The sequence below is a fragment of the Plecotus auritus genome, assembly GCF_963455305.1.
Source record: "Plecotus auritus genome assembly, chromosome: 3".
Lineage (NCBI taxonomy): Eukaryota > Metazoa > Chordata > Mammalia > Chiroptera > Vespertilionidae > Plecotus > Plecotus auritus.
Genome location: NC_137772.1, coordinates 200365707 through 200380832, shown reverse-complemented (window position 1 = coordinate 200380832; position 15126 = coordinate 200365707). Strand labels below are relative to the sequence as shown.

The 15126-nt window shown below is 43.2% G+C and overlaps 1 protein-coding gene across 1 annotated transcript; it reads left to right on the top strand.

Annotated features, from left to right (window-relative positions):
- Positions 1-1417: 1417 nt before the first annotated feature.
- PDE6H (phosphodiesterase 6H) lies at positions 1418-9538 on the top strand. Its single transcript, XM_080659616.1, has 3 exons — positions 1418-2037; positions 5622-5662; positions 9075-9538. The coding sequence occupies exons 1-3, from the start codon at positions 1904-1906 to the stop codon at positions 9149-9151; spliced, it is 252 nt and encodes an 83-aa protein (XP_080515742.1). The 5' UTR covers positions 1418-1903; the 3' UTR covers positions 9152-9538.
- The last annotated feature ends 5588 nt before the right edge of the window (positions 9539-15126 follow it).

The following is a 15126-nucleotide window of genomic DNA, read 5'->3' as shown; positions in this document are numbered from 1 at the left end:
TTATCTTTGTGGTTTTGGCAGAACTGGGATGTGCCAGTTACTGGTGGCACACTCTGATGCCCACCGGTGATTCGCATGTCCCGAACCACACTTCAGAGAGGCATGAACATTGCCTGTTTACTGGAACAGGAGAGCACCCACAGCACAAGAACTGGATTCAGTGAGCAGAGGAGCTGGCAGGGCACTTCCTAAGCCACTGGGGGGTTTGTAAAGTGAAAACCTGCTGATGCCTTCTCTATGGTTTGATGGAGAAGGTCAGAGGGTCAGACTCTCATGTTCAGGGTATTAGTCCAATTTCTTCATTTGTTTATTTACCCATTTGACAAGTATACATGGCATACCTAGTAAAGGCCAGGTACTTTTGTAGGTTCTGAGACCACAGAAATCATCAAAAACTGGAAAAGCAGCCCATATTCCAATGGGGGATTAAGACAAATCCTTGGCATGAGTAGGTCATCCAGAGGTCTGGCCAGGTTCACCATCCCTAGTTCCAGCTCACAAATTAGTCAATGTGTTTCTTTGAACAAGTTGAAAATTGGCAGGACAGGATGAAAATAGTGAGTTGGAAAAAAAAATAAGTAAAAATATCTTGGAGGTAAGGATAATAATTTAACATGATTTTGAAAGTAATAAGAAAAAGTTGATAAAGTTATACAACATAATATTTGAGGGATGTGCAGTGTGGTAGAAAGAGATATAAAAGGCTAGCACAAGCCAAAGATTGTCCAGGAGATTTGAAGCTAAGGATATTAGCATAAATCTAGAATGGGTGAAACAAAGAATTCAATGAAAACAAAGTTTCCAGGTAGTGAATTATGAAAGGGGTTGGCTCAAGGTGAGGGATTCAGGCTACATGGGAGCTCTTTGGAGCTTTTCAGAATCTTCCTTCCTAAGGTAAATATTATCAACTTTTTTGTTGGAAAAGAAGAAAGAAAAAAATTCTTTGGCTTAGCACACTTGTTTTTTAAATATACCTTTGCTAATCATGTTCTTTGATTTGTACTTCAAGAGTGGCAATGCACATTTCTACAGCTAAAATGAAAGTCTGGGAAAACCATATTAGATAGGCCCATGATTTGGATAGGAGAAAATGTCAAAAATTTCTGAGGAATGTGTAGCTAAAGAACCTCATGTCTGGATATGAAGTTAAATCACAATCTTACTACTTAATCACCCTGCATCGATTTTCGTGTGTGTGTGTGTGCGTGCGCGCGCGTGTGTGTTGGGATGTATTGCATACTTTCATGGGTGTTGGTATACCTGATTCAGAGCTACTCCTGTCCAGACAATTTACATTTCCACCACCATCACCACCTCCCCTCTCGGAACTTGGGGAGAAGTCTCTGGATCATGTGAGGATTAAATAAAATAAAGACTATAAAGAGCAAAGGCCATAACAATGGGTCAACAAACATTTAGTGTCTGATTATTTTGCAGCTGGGTGGAAAAATGTATAAAGCTTAAATAATATGTCAGGGCTGTAAAGACTGTAGATATCATGTAGTCCATTCTCCTCCCTTTACATATAATGAGACTGGTGATCACAGAAGGGTAGTAGGCCATTCTAATAAATCACATAGAAAGCTAGTGGCAGATTTACTAGAACAACATATCTACCTAGATTCTTGAAATCTATTTGTTGTCAATTTGTATAGTATTCCACTATATCGAGTGTCACTGTCAGTTTATACTGTGACTTATTTAAAATCTCTTTAAAAGATGATAACTCCTCCCCTATTGGGTCAACACAAAATACTTAAGCTTCTTTATCACGGTGCTTTTTCTTTCCCAGTTTACAGCAAAGGTCTGCTAAGCAACTGTCCTCATACCTAGAAGGGTCTTTTCTTCTCTCATTGTTTAAGGGGCCTGAAGGAGAACCATCAGCCACCCAAGGACCATCAGAATGAGTGACAATAGTACTTTGGTTCCTCCAGCTTCAAACCAGGGTCCCACCACCCCACGCAAAGGGCTTCCCAAGTTCAAGCAGAGGCAGACTCGCCAGTTCAAGAGCAAGCCTCCTAAGAAAGGTGTGAAAGGGTAAGACCAGGATGAAAAAGAAGACTTTCTATGGTTTCTTTTCTCCCATAAGACTGCTTTGTTGTTGTTGCTTTTTCTAAATTAAATTTACTGTGGTGACTGGATAATAGGATCATATAGGTTTCAAGTGTACATTTCTGGGATATAAGATCTGTATATTGCACTGTGTGCTCACCACCCAAGTCAAATCTTCTTCCGTCACCCTATATTAGGCCCTCTTTTCCTCCCATCCTCCCACTCCTTCCCTCGGGCAACCACCACATTGCTATCTGTGTCCACGAGTTTCAGTTTTATGAGTGAAATCATATGGTTCTTAGCTTTTTCTGCCAGACTTATTTCACTTTGCATAATATCCTCAAGGTCTATCCATGTTGTCTCAAATGGCAGGATTTCATCTTTCCTTACGGCTGAGTAGTAGTCCATGGTGTATTAGTATATGTGCCACATCTACTTTTGAGATTTAATGCTCACCATATTAAGCAAACTTACAAAAATTTCCACCCCATCTTCTATTTTCCTCTCTGCCACAATCTTTGCTGAGTCATGCTTTTAGCCCTGGAATACTTTCTCAGCTCTCAGGTCTAAGGCCAAATATAGCACGGCAAATGGAGTCTTTCACAATGACCTTTGACTTGACCTCCCAGCTTTTCTTCTTCTTCTTCTTTTTTTTTTTTTTAATAAATCTTTATTCAGATTATTACAATTGTTTCTCCTTTTCCCCCCCATAGCTCCCCTCCACCCGGTTCCCACCCCACCTTCTGCCCTTACCTCCCCCCACTGTCCTCATCCATAGGTGTATGATTTTTGTCCAGTCTCTTCATGAACCCCCCCATACCCTTTCCCCCTGAGAGTTATCAGTCCACTCCCTTTCTATGCCCCTGATTCTATTATATTCACCAGATTATTCTGTTCCTCGGGTTTTTAATTCACTTGATTTTTATGTTCACTTGTTGATAGATATGTATTTGTTGTTCATAATTTCTATCTTTACTTTTTTCTTCTTTCTCTTCTTTAAGAATACCTTTCAGCATTTCATATAATACTGGTTTGGTGGTGATGAACTCCTTTAGCTTTTTCTTATCTGTGAAGCTCTTTATCTGCCCTTCAATTCTGAATGATAGCTTTGCTGGGTAGAGTAATCTTGGTTGTAGGTTCTTGCTATTCATCACATTGAAAATTTCTTGCCACTCCCGTCTGGCCTGCATAGTTTCTGTTGAGAAATCAGCTGACAGTCGTATGGGTGCTCCCTTGTAGGTAATTAACTGTTTTTCTCTTGCTGCTTTTAATATTCTCTCTTTGCCTTTTGCTCTTGGCATTTTAATTATGATGTGTCTTGGTGTGGTCCTCTTTGGATTCCTTTTGTTTGGGGTTCTGTGCGCTTCCTGGACTTGTAAGTCTATTTCTTTCACCAGGTGGGGGAAGTTTTCGGTCATTATTTCTTCAAATAGGTTTTCAGTATCTTGCTCTCTCTCTTCTTCTGGCACCCCCATAATTCTGATGTTGGTACGCTTGAAGTTGTCCCAGAGTCTTCTTACACTATCTTCAACTTTTTGTTTTTTTTGTTTTTTGCTTTTTCGGTTGAGTGTTTTTTGCTTCTTTGTATTTCAATTCTTTGACTTGATTCTTGTGTTCCTCTAGTCTGTTTTTGGGTCTCTGTATAATATTTTTTATTTCAGTCAGTGTATGTTTAATTTCTAGTTGGTCCTTTTTCATATCTTCGAGGGTCTCGTTATATTTATCGGCCTTTTCTAGGATATTCTTGAAAAGCCTTATAACCGTGGTTTTGAATTCTATATCCAGTCATTTGTTTTCCTCCATTTCTTTCGTTTGTGATCTGTTTCCTTGGCACCGCATTTTCACTGCTTCCCTGAGTTGGTAGGGTAAATTTGTGTGCTAGGTTTCCTATATGGCCCAGTGGGTCAGCCTCCCCAGTTAACCTGAGGTGGACACTCTTGGTGCACCCCTTTGTGGACTGTGTGTACAGCCTTGTTGTAGTTAAGTCTTGATAGTTGTTGGTATCACTGGGAGGAATTGACCTCCAGGCCAGTTGGCTGTAAGGATCAGCTGCGTCTATGCTGGGAGAAGTTCGGTGCTAGAGACAGCCTTATAGGATTAGACTTGCCAAATTGCAATAGCCTCTGTGCTCAGCTTGGATGGGGTGGAGTCTCAGGGCGGAGCAGACAGTCTTGGCTTCCCGGCAGCCTTGCCCTTGCTTGCACGCGTAGACCTCTGCCTTCCCCGGCTCCCGAGTCTCCACCCGAGAGTCCAGACTCCCCCCACAAGAGCATGGGTCCCCAGGGGCTTGCCTGGAACTGGGGTTCAGTGCAGTCAGAACTGGGGCCCAGTGTAGTCAGGAGCCTCCGACTCCCTCCCACTAGGGAAAGCCTGTGGCAACCTCCGCAGCCTTTGTGCACACTGGCACGCACGCTCCTTCAGACCTCTGCCTTCCCGGCTCCCGAGTCTCCCCCCGAGAGTCCAGACTCCCCCCGTAAGAGCGTGGGTCCCCAGGGGCTCGCCCGGAACTGGGGTTCAGTGCAGTCAGAACTGGGGTTCAGTGCGGTCGGGGGCTTCCTTCCCCCTTCCGCCAGAGAAAGTCAGCCAGGCTCTCAGCCGCCCTTCCTCTCTGCACGCACAAAGACCCTTTGCCGTACCTCCAATTCTCTGTGAGCTTTTCTCTTTCCTTCTAGTTGTAGAATTTTCACTCAGCCAGCTTTCCTGTGGTTCTGGATGGTGTCCGTTCTGTCTTTTAGTTGTAGTTTTGAAATTGTTGTGCGAGGCAGCAGTTTAGGTGCTTACCTATGCCGCCATCTTGGTTTCTCCCCCCAGCTTTTCTTCTTGACCACTCCCTTTTACCATTATACCCCGTGCTTTCATCAGGGTTACAGACCCACTGGCCATTTCCAGAAATCACACTTTATTTTTATGGTTTCAATCTTATGTCTTAAGTTCTTTGTTTTTCTCTTTCTTTCCCTGGCAATGTCTTATTTTTCAACACACACTCATAAGTTAATTTCTTTTTGAAGCTGTTACTGACTCTCTTAGACAAATGCTATCATTAATTCCTTGTTTGCCTTTTGTACATTCAGCTATCATAACTTTTACTATTTTGTTTTCATTTGTTTCTTGTGACAGAGCTAACTCAAAGAAAATTATTTCTTTTTTTCCTTTTCTCCCTGAGCCTAACACAGTGTCTGGCACATAGAAGATGCCTATTACGATACTTTTGGGTAACTAAACAAATGAATGAATTAATCAGTTTAATTCCTTTCATATTGCTTTTCCATTCCAATTTCCATTTTTAAAAGTGAGGCTTGTCTAAAATTGCCCCACTGATCACTCTTTCTGGCCCTTGATTGTTTTAGGTTAATTTTTTACCCCGGGGGAAATTATCTCTCTATGGGACACACTGTTTAAAACCTGCCTGAGTGTTATTTTCTTTATCATAATTCAATGCAAACATAAGAAGTTTTTCAAATATAAAAGCTTAAGCCTCTTCTTCCCCCCTGAGTCAGGAAACTTTCCACATGAGTCATTCCAGGACCCTTTTGCTCTGATCTCAGCTAATTTTTTTTTTTTTTTCTTAGGTTTGGAGATGACATTCCAGGCATGGAAGGGCTGGGAACAGGTGAGCCACCCAGAGACTAAAGTGAGGACATTACACTTGAAGCTTCATCTTTTTATCTGCTTCAGGCCTTAAGGGGCAGTTGAAAGTTATCAGAAAAACCTAACGCAGCAGATCATTTGAAGACTGAAAAATGTGGGGTTTTATTTTGATCTCCTCAGTACTAGTAAGAATGTGTGTGCCAAGAGGCAAACACTGAAAGAAATCAGGTTTTAGGCTTCATGTTTGTTTAATGAATTCTTTTGTCTTTTTCAACAACCATTGAGAGACTATAATGGTGAACTGTAGACTTGGTACAAAGATTCTCAGTTAGTCTAGAGTCTAGACCAACTTCTTTATTTTTTGGAAGAGAAATCTGAGACACAGCAGAATTAAGTGACAATCAGAGGCCACAAGTGAGGTATTGGAAACAAGGGTGGGGCCCGGGGAGCATTTCTACTCTAGCAGGCCAGCCACTCCCTCAACTGCTTCCTCTTTTCACACATTCTCTGGCACCCAGAACAGGGCCCCACACACTGAAAGTATCCAATGCAGTATTTTTTTTTCATTGCCTAGCATTTTTATTCATTAGATAATGAATGCAAATTACTGCCTATTCTTTAAAAAAAAATTAATAGGCTTTACTTTTTAGAGCAGTTTGAGGTTTACAGAAAATTTAAGTAGAAAGTACAGAGTTCCTATACACCTCGTCTGCTCCCCGCCTCCCCCTGTACATAGTTTCCCTTATTATTATTAACTTGCATTTGTTACAATTGATGAATCAATAGCAACACATTATTATTAACTGAAGTCCAGAGCTTACATTAGGGTTCATTCTCTGTGTTGCTGTCCAGTTCTTTAGGCTTTGAAAAATGCACAATGTCATATATCCAACATTACAGGTTCATACAGAAGAGTTTCACTGTCCCCCAAATCCCCTATGCTCTGTTTATCCCCACCCCCTATATACTCCTAACAACCAATAATCTTTTTACTGTCTTCATAGTTTTGCCTCTTCCAGATTGTCATATAGTTAGAGACATACAGTATGTAGCTTTTCCAGACTTCTTGCAGTTAGAAGTATTTTTTCATTTAAGGTTCCTCCATGTCTTTACATGGCTGATAGCACATTTCTTTTTATCACTGAATAATATTTCACTGCATGGTTGTATCACAGTTTATTTATCCTATTGAAAGACATCCTGGTTGCTTCCAAGATTTGACAATTATAAATAAAGCAGCTATAAACATACTTGTGCAGGTATTTGTGTAGACATGAGTTTTCAACTCATCCAATAGACTTTTTGTTTAATCCTCACTGGAGGACATGTTTTTTTATTGATTTGAGAGACAATGAGAAAAAGAGAGAGAGAGAGAGAAAATCAATGTGAGAGAGAAACATCAATTGGTTGCTGGTTGCCTCCTATACAAGCCTGGATCAGGAATCAAACCCATAACCTGGATATGTGCTCTGACTGGGAATGGAACCTGCAACCTTTTGGCACACAGGATGATGCTCCAATCCACTGAGCTACACTGACCTGGGTTCATCCAAAACACTATAATATATATATATATTAGAGGCCCAGTACATGAAATTTGTGCACGGAGGGGGAGCAGGGTGTGTGTCCCACAGCCCAGCCTGCACCCTCTCCAATCTGGGACATACCCCTCACAATCCAGGACTACTGGGTTCCAACCGATAGCCTGCCTGCCTGCCTGATCACCCCCTAACCACTCCCCTGCCAGCTTGATCGATACCTAACTGCTCCCCTGCTGTCCTGATTGCCCCTAACTGCTCTCCCCTGCTGGCCCGGTCACCCCTAACTTCCCTCCCCTGCCAGCCTGGTCACCCCTAACTGTCCTTCCCTTGGGGGGACCATCCCTGCAGGGGAGGGCAGTTAGGGGTAACCAAGCTGGCAAGGGAGGGCAGTTAGGGGTGACTGGGCCAGCAGGGGAGGGCAGTTGGGGACAAACAGGCCGGCATGGGAACAGTTTGGCATTGATCAGGCTGGCAGGGGAGTGGTTAGGGGTGATCAGGCTGGTAGGCAGAAGCGATTAGGGGCAATCAGACAGGCAGGCAGGCAAGCAGTTGGGAGCCAGCAGTCCTGGATTGTGAGAGAGATGTCCGACTGCCCGTTTAGACCCGATCCTGGTGAGGTCCCAGATTGGAGAGGGTGCAGGCTGGGCTGAGGGACACACACCCCTCCCCCCCCCATGCACAAATTTCATGCACCAGGCCTCTAGTGTGTGTTTGTGTATATATATATAAAATTGATTTCAGAGAGGAAGGGGGACAGAGAGAGAGATAGAAACATCAATGATGAAACATCAATTGGCTGCTTCCTGCACGCTCCCTACTTGGGATGGAGCCTACAAGGGCATGTGCCCTTGACCAGAAGCAAACCTGGGACCCTTCAGTCCATAGGCCGATGCTCTATCCACTGAATCAAGCCAGCTAGATCTCCAATACACTTTTGATAAATGCTGGCGTTCATAGCAATGAATGTCTTTACCAGGCAATTCTGTGTATTTGCTTTTTGCAATCAAATGTCACTTCTGGAATCTCAAATTTTATAGCCACTTTATAGAGCTCATGATTTTTAAAAATCAACTGCTTCTATATTTTGACCAGATATATTTAAGACTAGTAAATCCACTCTGGAAGACATGTTTAACTCTGCTAACATATTTGGAATAATAGAAAGAGGTTTACACTAGAAGAAGATTTGAGACCTTTGATCTGGTTCTAGTCCCATTTCTGCAACTGTGCAATTTTTTGCTAAATGATTACTCTTTCTGGGTATCCACCAGCTTCTCTGTGACCTGGGACAATAATAACTTATTTCTGGATTCAAGGGACTGGATTAGAGGATCCCTTGAAATCACTTCTCAGTATGAGTTGGATGTAGACATTTCAAAATGTAAAGGAGCTGAGGAACAAGTCAGAGAAGCCCAAGGAACCCACCTGGATTGGTAGGGAGTAAGGAGGCTGTGGGTTTCCAGACCATGGGGGTTTAAAGTGCTCCTATTTCTCATTTTAACCCTTGACCTGGCTAGAAATCTACTTCTGGTCCCTCCTTAGTGGTTGTGCTTTGGGGAGGTCCTGGGTGATCATTGAGATGTACCCCTACAGGGTAGCCCCAGTCAAAAGCCTTGGGTCACCTGCCCAAAAGAGGATGCAGAATAGAGCCAATATATATATATATATATCTGGAGGAGTGTGTTCTGGGGCCATTTGGAGCCCTCAAAGGATTAATTAAGCATTTGGTCTGATCCTCTGGGTCTCAGGGCCATTTTAGATAACTTCCCAGTCACCTGGACAATGAATAGGAGAGAGGAGGCGGCATCTTCTGCCTGAAGGATGTCTTTTTGAGCAGAAAAGGCTCTCCTGGGGGTGAGGCTGACTTATAAATTCTTCTTCCCTTTCTTGCAGATATCACAGTGATTTGTCCTTGGGAGGCATTCAGCCACCTGGAGTTGCATGAGCTCGCTCAGTTTGGGATCATCTGAGGCACTCTCAACAGCATCTGCTATAACTTTGATTTCTTTTTCCCTATTGAGTCTTGAAATGTGGTCTTGTTCAGAAGTGGTTTCTTTTTCCTACACAGTCATTTTCTATAAGTTGCTACTAAGAGTTCTAGTGTCAGACTCTCTCATAGAGTACAGTGTAGCTAAGAATAGTGGGTAAACATCAACTTTTGCTAGGGCATTTTAAACCTGACCACCTTTTCCTATCAGCTGGTTAGAAGTCATAAATACTTCTCTAAATTTTGTTTGTTATGTCCTTCAAATCAATTTTTTGCTAGGCATTCTTTATGATTAGTAAGTAGTAGGCTTCTAAAATAACATTATGTCACTCACCTCCCCTTCTCATTGAATAAAGAAGGTATTTACTTTGACTCTTATGATGAAGTTTATTAAATGCTATAACGAAATATCTGGTGCCCTGCTCTGAAGAAAATTAAACACAGAAGGCACAGTCATACAGGAAATAACCACAGTGCATGCAAAAGACCATAGGATTAAGAGTCAAATTCTGATTCTTCTTTGTAAGTTTGTAAAGCACATACTTTCTGGGTCTAACTTTCTTTGAACTAGGCTGTCCCTGAAGTCCTCTGCAGTTTTATATTATACAGCTCTAAGTTGGTGGAAGACTGGAGATTTAAAGTCAGGACTAACTATGGGAGCCTTATTTTCAGTGCCTTGATTCAGTTGATTGAAAAGATTCACGTTAATGTAAGAAACATTTAAACGTGTAAAGAATTTTTGTGAGTTTATTTGACCCAAACTATCGACAATTACCAAGAAGCAGAATCTCAATGTATTGAGACAATGCTCCAGAGAATGGCAGTTTTTCACCTAATTTTATAAATTATCATCAAAGGAGGAGATGTAAGTGAGTTAAATGAAATCCATTGGTGATAGATTAGGGAGGTGGGAGAAAGCAAAACAGGGAAACCTCTGGGATTGGGTAAAAAGTAAAATGATAGACACATGCTTCTTTTACATAAGTGGGTACAAGATAGTTGACAGTCAACAATTAACATAACAATAACAATGAGGGAATTTGTGGTCTCTGCCCTGGTGTCCTGACCATTGGTTGTGTCCTGAGGGATCCGGAAAAAGGGAAGTTACAAGTTACCCTGACATTCCAAAGGTATGTTATCACAGATGCAAAAAGAGAGTAGACTCAGTTGAGATCAAAGTTGATCTTTGTCAGAGAAGATACTGGCCTAGGACATGACTACCCACCATAGACTGCTTTTTAATTAAAATTGATTAATTTCAGACCATCCTTTGTGGTTTTCAAGGCTGCCATGTAAGCCTTCCATAAGTTAGTCAGGCCCCTTTTTGTCCATATTTATATTCTTTAAAGTTTAGACACAGATGCAAAGGCTAGGTAGTTGAGCTCTCAAAATAAAATGATGGTTTGCTTCACCCCTGAAGTTGTGTCAAATATAATGTGCTCATAGCTGTCTTTCCCCAATACTTCCAAGGCAATTGTGCAATTCAAATGCTGCCTCTGTCAGACTTGGATGCTTGGGTACTTGTTGTATTAATTTCTTCATTTCGGTTTTGTAATCTGGTAAAAGAATGGGGTAAATTAACTGAAAAGAGAGACAGGATGATAGGGAAAAAAGAAAGTTGGGTTCTAATTGTGGCTCTACCAGTAAATTGCTCTGTAATTTTGGACAAAGATTCCACCCTTTGGATCTTCCAATTTGCCTGAATTTGATAACCTAAGATTCTTGGCAGCAATACATTCTGTGACTTTGAGATCCTCAGAGTCTGAACAAGGAAATGAGAGGCTCAACACTCCAGAAAATCTCTTTTGCTGCAGACTCTATACTAACTGTTTCACACAAATGAACTAGTTACCTTCGGGCCAGAAAACTAGGTGCCTACAAAACACATCTGGATTGGGTGGGGTTAAGGAAACTGAGGAATTCCAGACCATGGGAATTTAAAGTGCTCATATTTCTTATTTTAGCTCTTGGCCTGACTAGAATTCCATTACTGTTGCCTCCTTTGTGGAAAGTAAAGTACAAAAGAAAAAGTAAGGTATAAATTCTAAAGTGGAACCATGACTTGCAAGGAATGTGGTGGTAATGTGTATGTCCCCTTCAGCAGGGACTCCTGCCTCCACCCACACATCTGGGTCCAGTCAGAAGCTCCGTTGGATAGCAGAGCCTTTGGTCTGTATTTGTTCATCCCGGTGTGCCTCTCAGTTAGGGGGCTCTGGGTTCTTCAGCTGGGTGAGACTCTATCCACCTTTGGCTTACTTTGCAAATGTTTCCGTAAACATGAAGCAATAGCATTGACAAACAGAATGCACTCAATGGAACATCTTTAATGGACAGGATGGAGAAGGATCTAGAAACCACATTACATGAAAAACTATCAAAGGAACTGATAATATTTAACCTAGAGGAGAAAATGGTAATTCCCAGTAACTATTTGAAAAGTTGTAATGAACAGGAAGAAGCAGACCTATTTCATGTAGGATTCTAGCATTTAGTGGTAAGCTAGAATATATATGTTAAAGCCCATTTGAATTCTAGAATTCTTTTCTTTCTCCTCCTAAATTCTATCATTTCTTATTTATTTATTTCACAGAGAGGAGAGGAGGGAAAGAGAGAGATAGAAACATCAATGATGAGAATCATTGATTGGCTGCCTCCTGCATGCCCCCTACTGGGGATCGAGCTCCCTGACCTGGAATCAAACCATCACCTCCTGGTTCATGGGTTGACGCTCAACCACTGAGCAATGCCAGCCTGATGATCGTATCCTATCTAATAAAGAGGGAATATGCTAATTAACCATCACTCTGTCACAAAGATGGCTGCACCCACAGCTGAGGCCAAGTTTCCATAAGGAGCCTTAACAAGCAATCAGCAGGGACCTGAGGCTATGCCCTCCCCCACCCCCGTGGGTCTTGACAGGGGACCTCAGGCCGGCAGGGCTTGACAGGGGATCTCAGGCTGCCTTCCACACCCAGCAGGGCTTGACAGGGGACCTCAGGCCACACCCCCCACCAAGTGGGGCTTGACAGGGGACCTCAGGTACACCACCCACTGGCAGGGCTTGACGGGGGACCTCAAGTTGCACTTCCCGTCCTGGTGCTGGGCTAGGGGACCTCAGGCTGCTCCCCCCGTCCCAGTGCCAGGCCAGGGGACCTCAGGCTGCGCCCCCCACCTGGCAGGGCTTGACGGGGGACCTCAAGTTGCGCTTCCTGTCCTGGTGCTGGGCTAGGCGACCTCAGGCTGCTCCCCCCGCCCCAGCGCCAGGCCAGAGGACTTCAGGCCATGCCCCCCACCCCAGCACCAGGCTGGGGGACCTCAGGCCGCACACCCCCACCCCAGCACCGAGCCAGGGGACCTGAGGCTGTGCCCCCCTGCCTGGCGGGGCTTGACAGGGGACCTTAAGGTGCACTCCCAGTGCTGGGTCAGGGGAACTCAGGCCATGCCCCCCACCCAGGGGGGACCTGAGGCTGTTCCCCCTCCTGGTGCTGGGCTGGGGGACCTGAGGCTGCACCCCCCCCCCCCCCCCCCCCCGCCTGGCAGGGCTTGACAGGGGATCTCAAGCCATGTCCCACACCTGGCAGGGCTTGACAGGTGACCTCAAGGGACGCCCCCCCCCCCCCCCCGGTCTGGGCTGGGGGACCTCAGGCCATGCCCCCCGTCCTGGCGCCGGGCCAGGGGACCTGAGGCTATGTTCCCTGCCAAGCAGGGCTTGACAAGGGTGGGACTAGCCAGGTCTGGATCTAACCCAATGAGGGGGGGGGGGGTGCCGGCTAGGTCTGGGTCTCAGGCGATTTTGAGTCGCATGTGGGTGGGCGGGGACTTGACTCTGGGTCCTGTGGTGTACCCCAGACTCTGACAGGAGGAAGGTTTTCATATACATTTTACTAATTTTCTTTAATCTCTGACACTTCTATTATAGAGAAAGGGCAAATAGCAATATTTAAATATTTCCTCTAATTAATCCCCTTTTAATGTGCACAAATTTCGTGCACTGGGCCACTAGTTTCTAATAAAGAACAAGAAAACCTTTATTCTGTAAACAGCACATATGAAAGAGATAAAGGTAAATCATTGTCTGTGTCCAAGTCCTGGCAGCAGAGATGCATACTCAGAGTAATTGAGGAAGTTTTAACAAAGAACAAAGGGACTATTTACAAAGGCTTGGGAAAGGTTAAGGAGTATCTGAAAGGTACTTCAGTAACAATATTACCAACCCTCGTCCTGAAGAGACCCCCCCAAAGTTCTACTTTAACTATAAGAGGACCCCCTAAGACGGCTATATCTTTCAATAGAGAGACACAGCTAACTCATAGTGATTCCATGGGTAATTAGGGAGGAGTAGAGGTCAGGATAAAAATACCCCTAATGTTCTTCTCCCATTCTCTACTCTCCTCTTGAATCCTCCCATTGGATAAACCCAATTGAAAGTCAGAAGGCAAAGGAGCCCATTGAAGTGGTCAGTCAAGTTTAGCTCCAACAGCAGAGATCAGGTGGATAACAGTGGAGAGTGGATATGAAGGGACAAATGGGAAACACCCTGCTTAGCAATAGTATTGACAAACAGATGCTATTCATCAGCCAGTGATATTTAGTTAGAGATGGGAAATAACATGGACATGTGATTCTGATGCAAATCACTGAAGTAGAGGAAGGACAATGTTTAATAAGAACAATTGCAGAAGAAGAAAACTATCATAGAATTTAAGAGTTTGGAGGCTTTTTAAAAAAATCATCTGACATTTTCCAGATAATAAGAACCATTGAGGATCTCATGTTAAAAAATACAAAATTTGAGCTCCACTCCAGATTTTATGTATAAGAATCTCAAAGGGAGAGACTTTAAAATCTGTATTTTAAAAAGGGCCCTAAGCAATGCTCATATTTGTGTCAGTTTGAAAACACCAATGTGGTCCAAGCCTACATTTTAAAGATTGGACTGATGAACCCTCAAATTTAAAAGCAAGATTGATAAACTGATTATCTTAATCAGTCATACCATCTCCTTATGACAAAACATTCAGGCAGTCTGGGTTCTGCCTGGCTTTGCTACACAGCACCTGCTAGATAATAGGCTAATTCCCTTATCTTCTTTGAGAATAAAGCAAGGATATTGGACTAAATGATCACTAAGGTCCCTTTAAGTTTAAGATTCTAAGAACCAAGTAGTACATTTGCACCTGTTTCAAGCATGAACAAACTATTCTGTTTAGGACCAGAAGTCCCAAGGCACAGAGCCTCAGTTTCCAGCTCTTTTCAGAATGTGTTTAACTACCATCCTTCCACATTTCGTCAGAGCCTCCAAAATCAAGTCATGCACAGTACTGCCACCTGCTGTAATGAATGAACGCTTCGTGAACACTTGGAAGATAGTCATTTCTATTAGAAGACATAAATCCATTGAGCTAATTCTGAAAATGTTCATCCTCACTGGCCAATTTAAACTGGCTATCCATATTTATCCTGTGCATATTTATCCATGCGTAAGATAAACGTTAAAGAGTATAAAACTGAACATAGTACAAGGTAAGTCTCATTTCCACCCAATGCCATTATGGCCCACTCCATTTGCAGCCAATCCCTGTTAAGAGTTTGCTGTGATTACTTCCAGAAACAATGTGGGCATAGACATATTTCTGTGTATGTAGTATTGTTCTTGGCATCAAGCAGTTGTAAGCACTCAATAGTTATTTGTTCCATGAGTGAATAAATCATGAATTAAAAGACTCTGGCCTCAGCATTCCTATTATAGCCGACAGGTACAGAAATGAACGTGCTAAGAGATTTGGTTGACACACGTCCCAGGGATCTCAGAAATAGCTGGTGGGGTAGAGTAGTGGGCAGCCGACTGAACTTCCCACATTGCTAGTGGAGATCCAACCCAGAGAAGTATGGCTTTCTGATTGTTGTTTTGAAAATACGTTAACACTCAGGTTCCTATGACTTGTGTCCATGCAATTC

Excerpts from the sequence above, each read along its gene's own strand:
- PDE6H (XM_080659616.1), top strand. The coding sequence starts at position 1,904 with ATGAGTGACAATAGTACTTTGGTTCCTCCAGCTTCAAACCAGGGTCCC. Across the intron at positions 2,038-5,621 it reads CCTAAGAAAGGTGTGAAAGG|GTTTGGAGATGACATTCCAG; the intron begins GTAAGACCAGGA and ends TTTTTTTCTTAG. Across the intron at positions 5,663-9,074 it reads CATGGAAGGGCTGGGAACAG|ATATCACAGTGATTTGTCCT; the intron begins GTGAGCCACCCA and ends CCTTTCTTGCAG.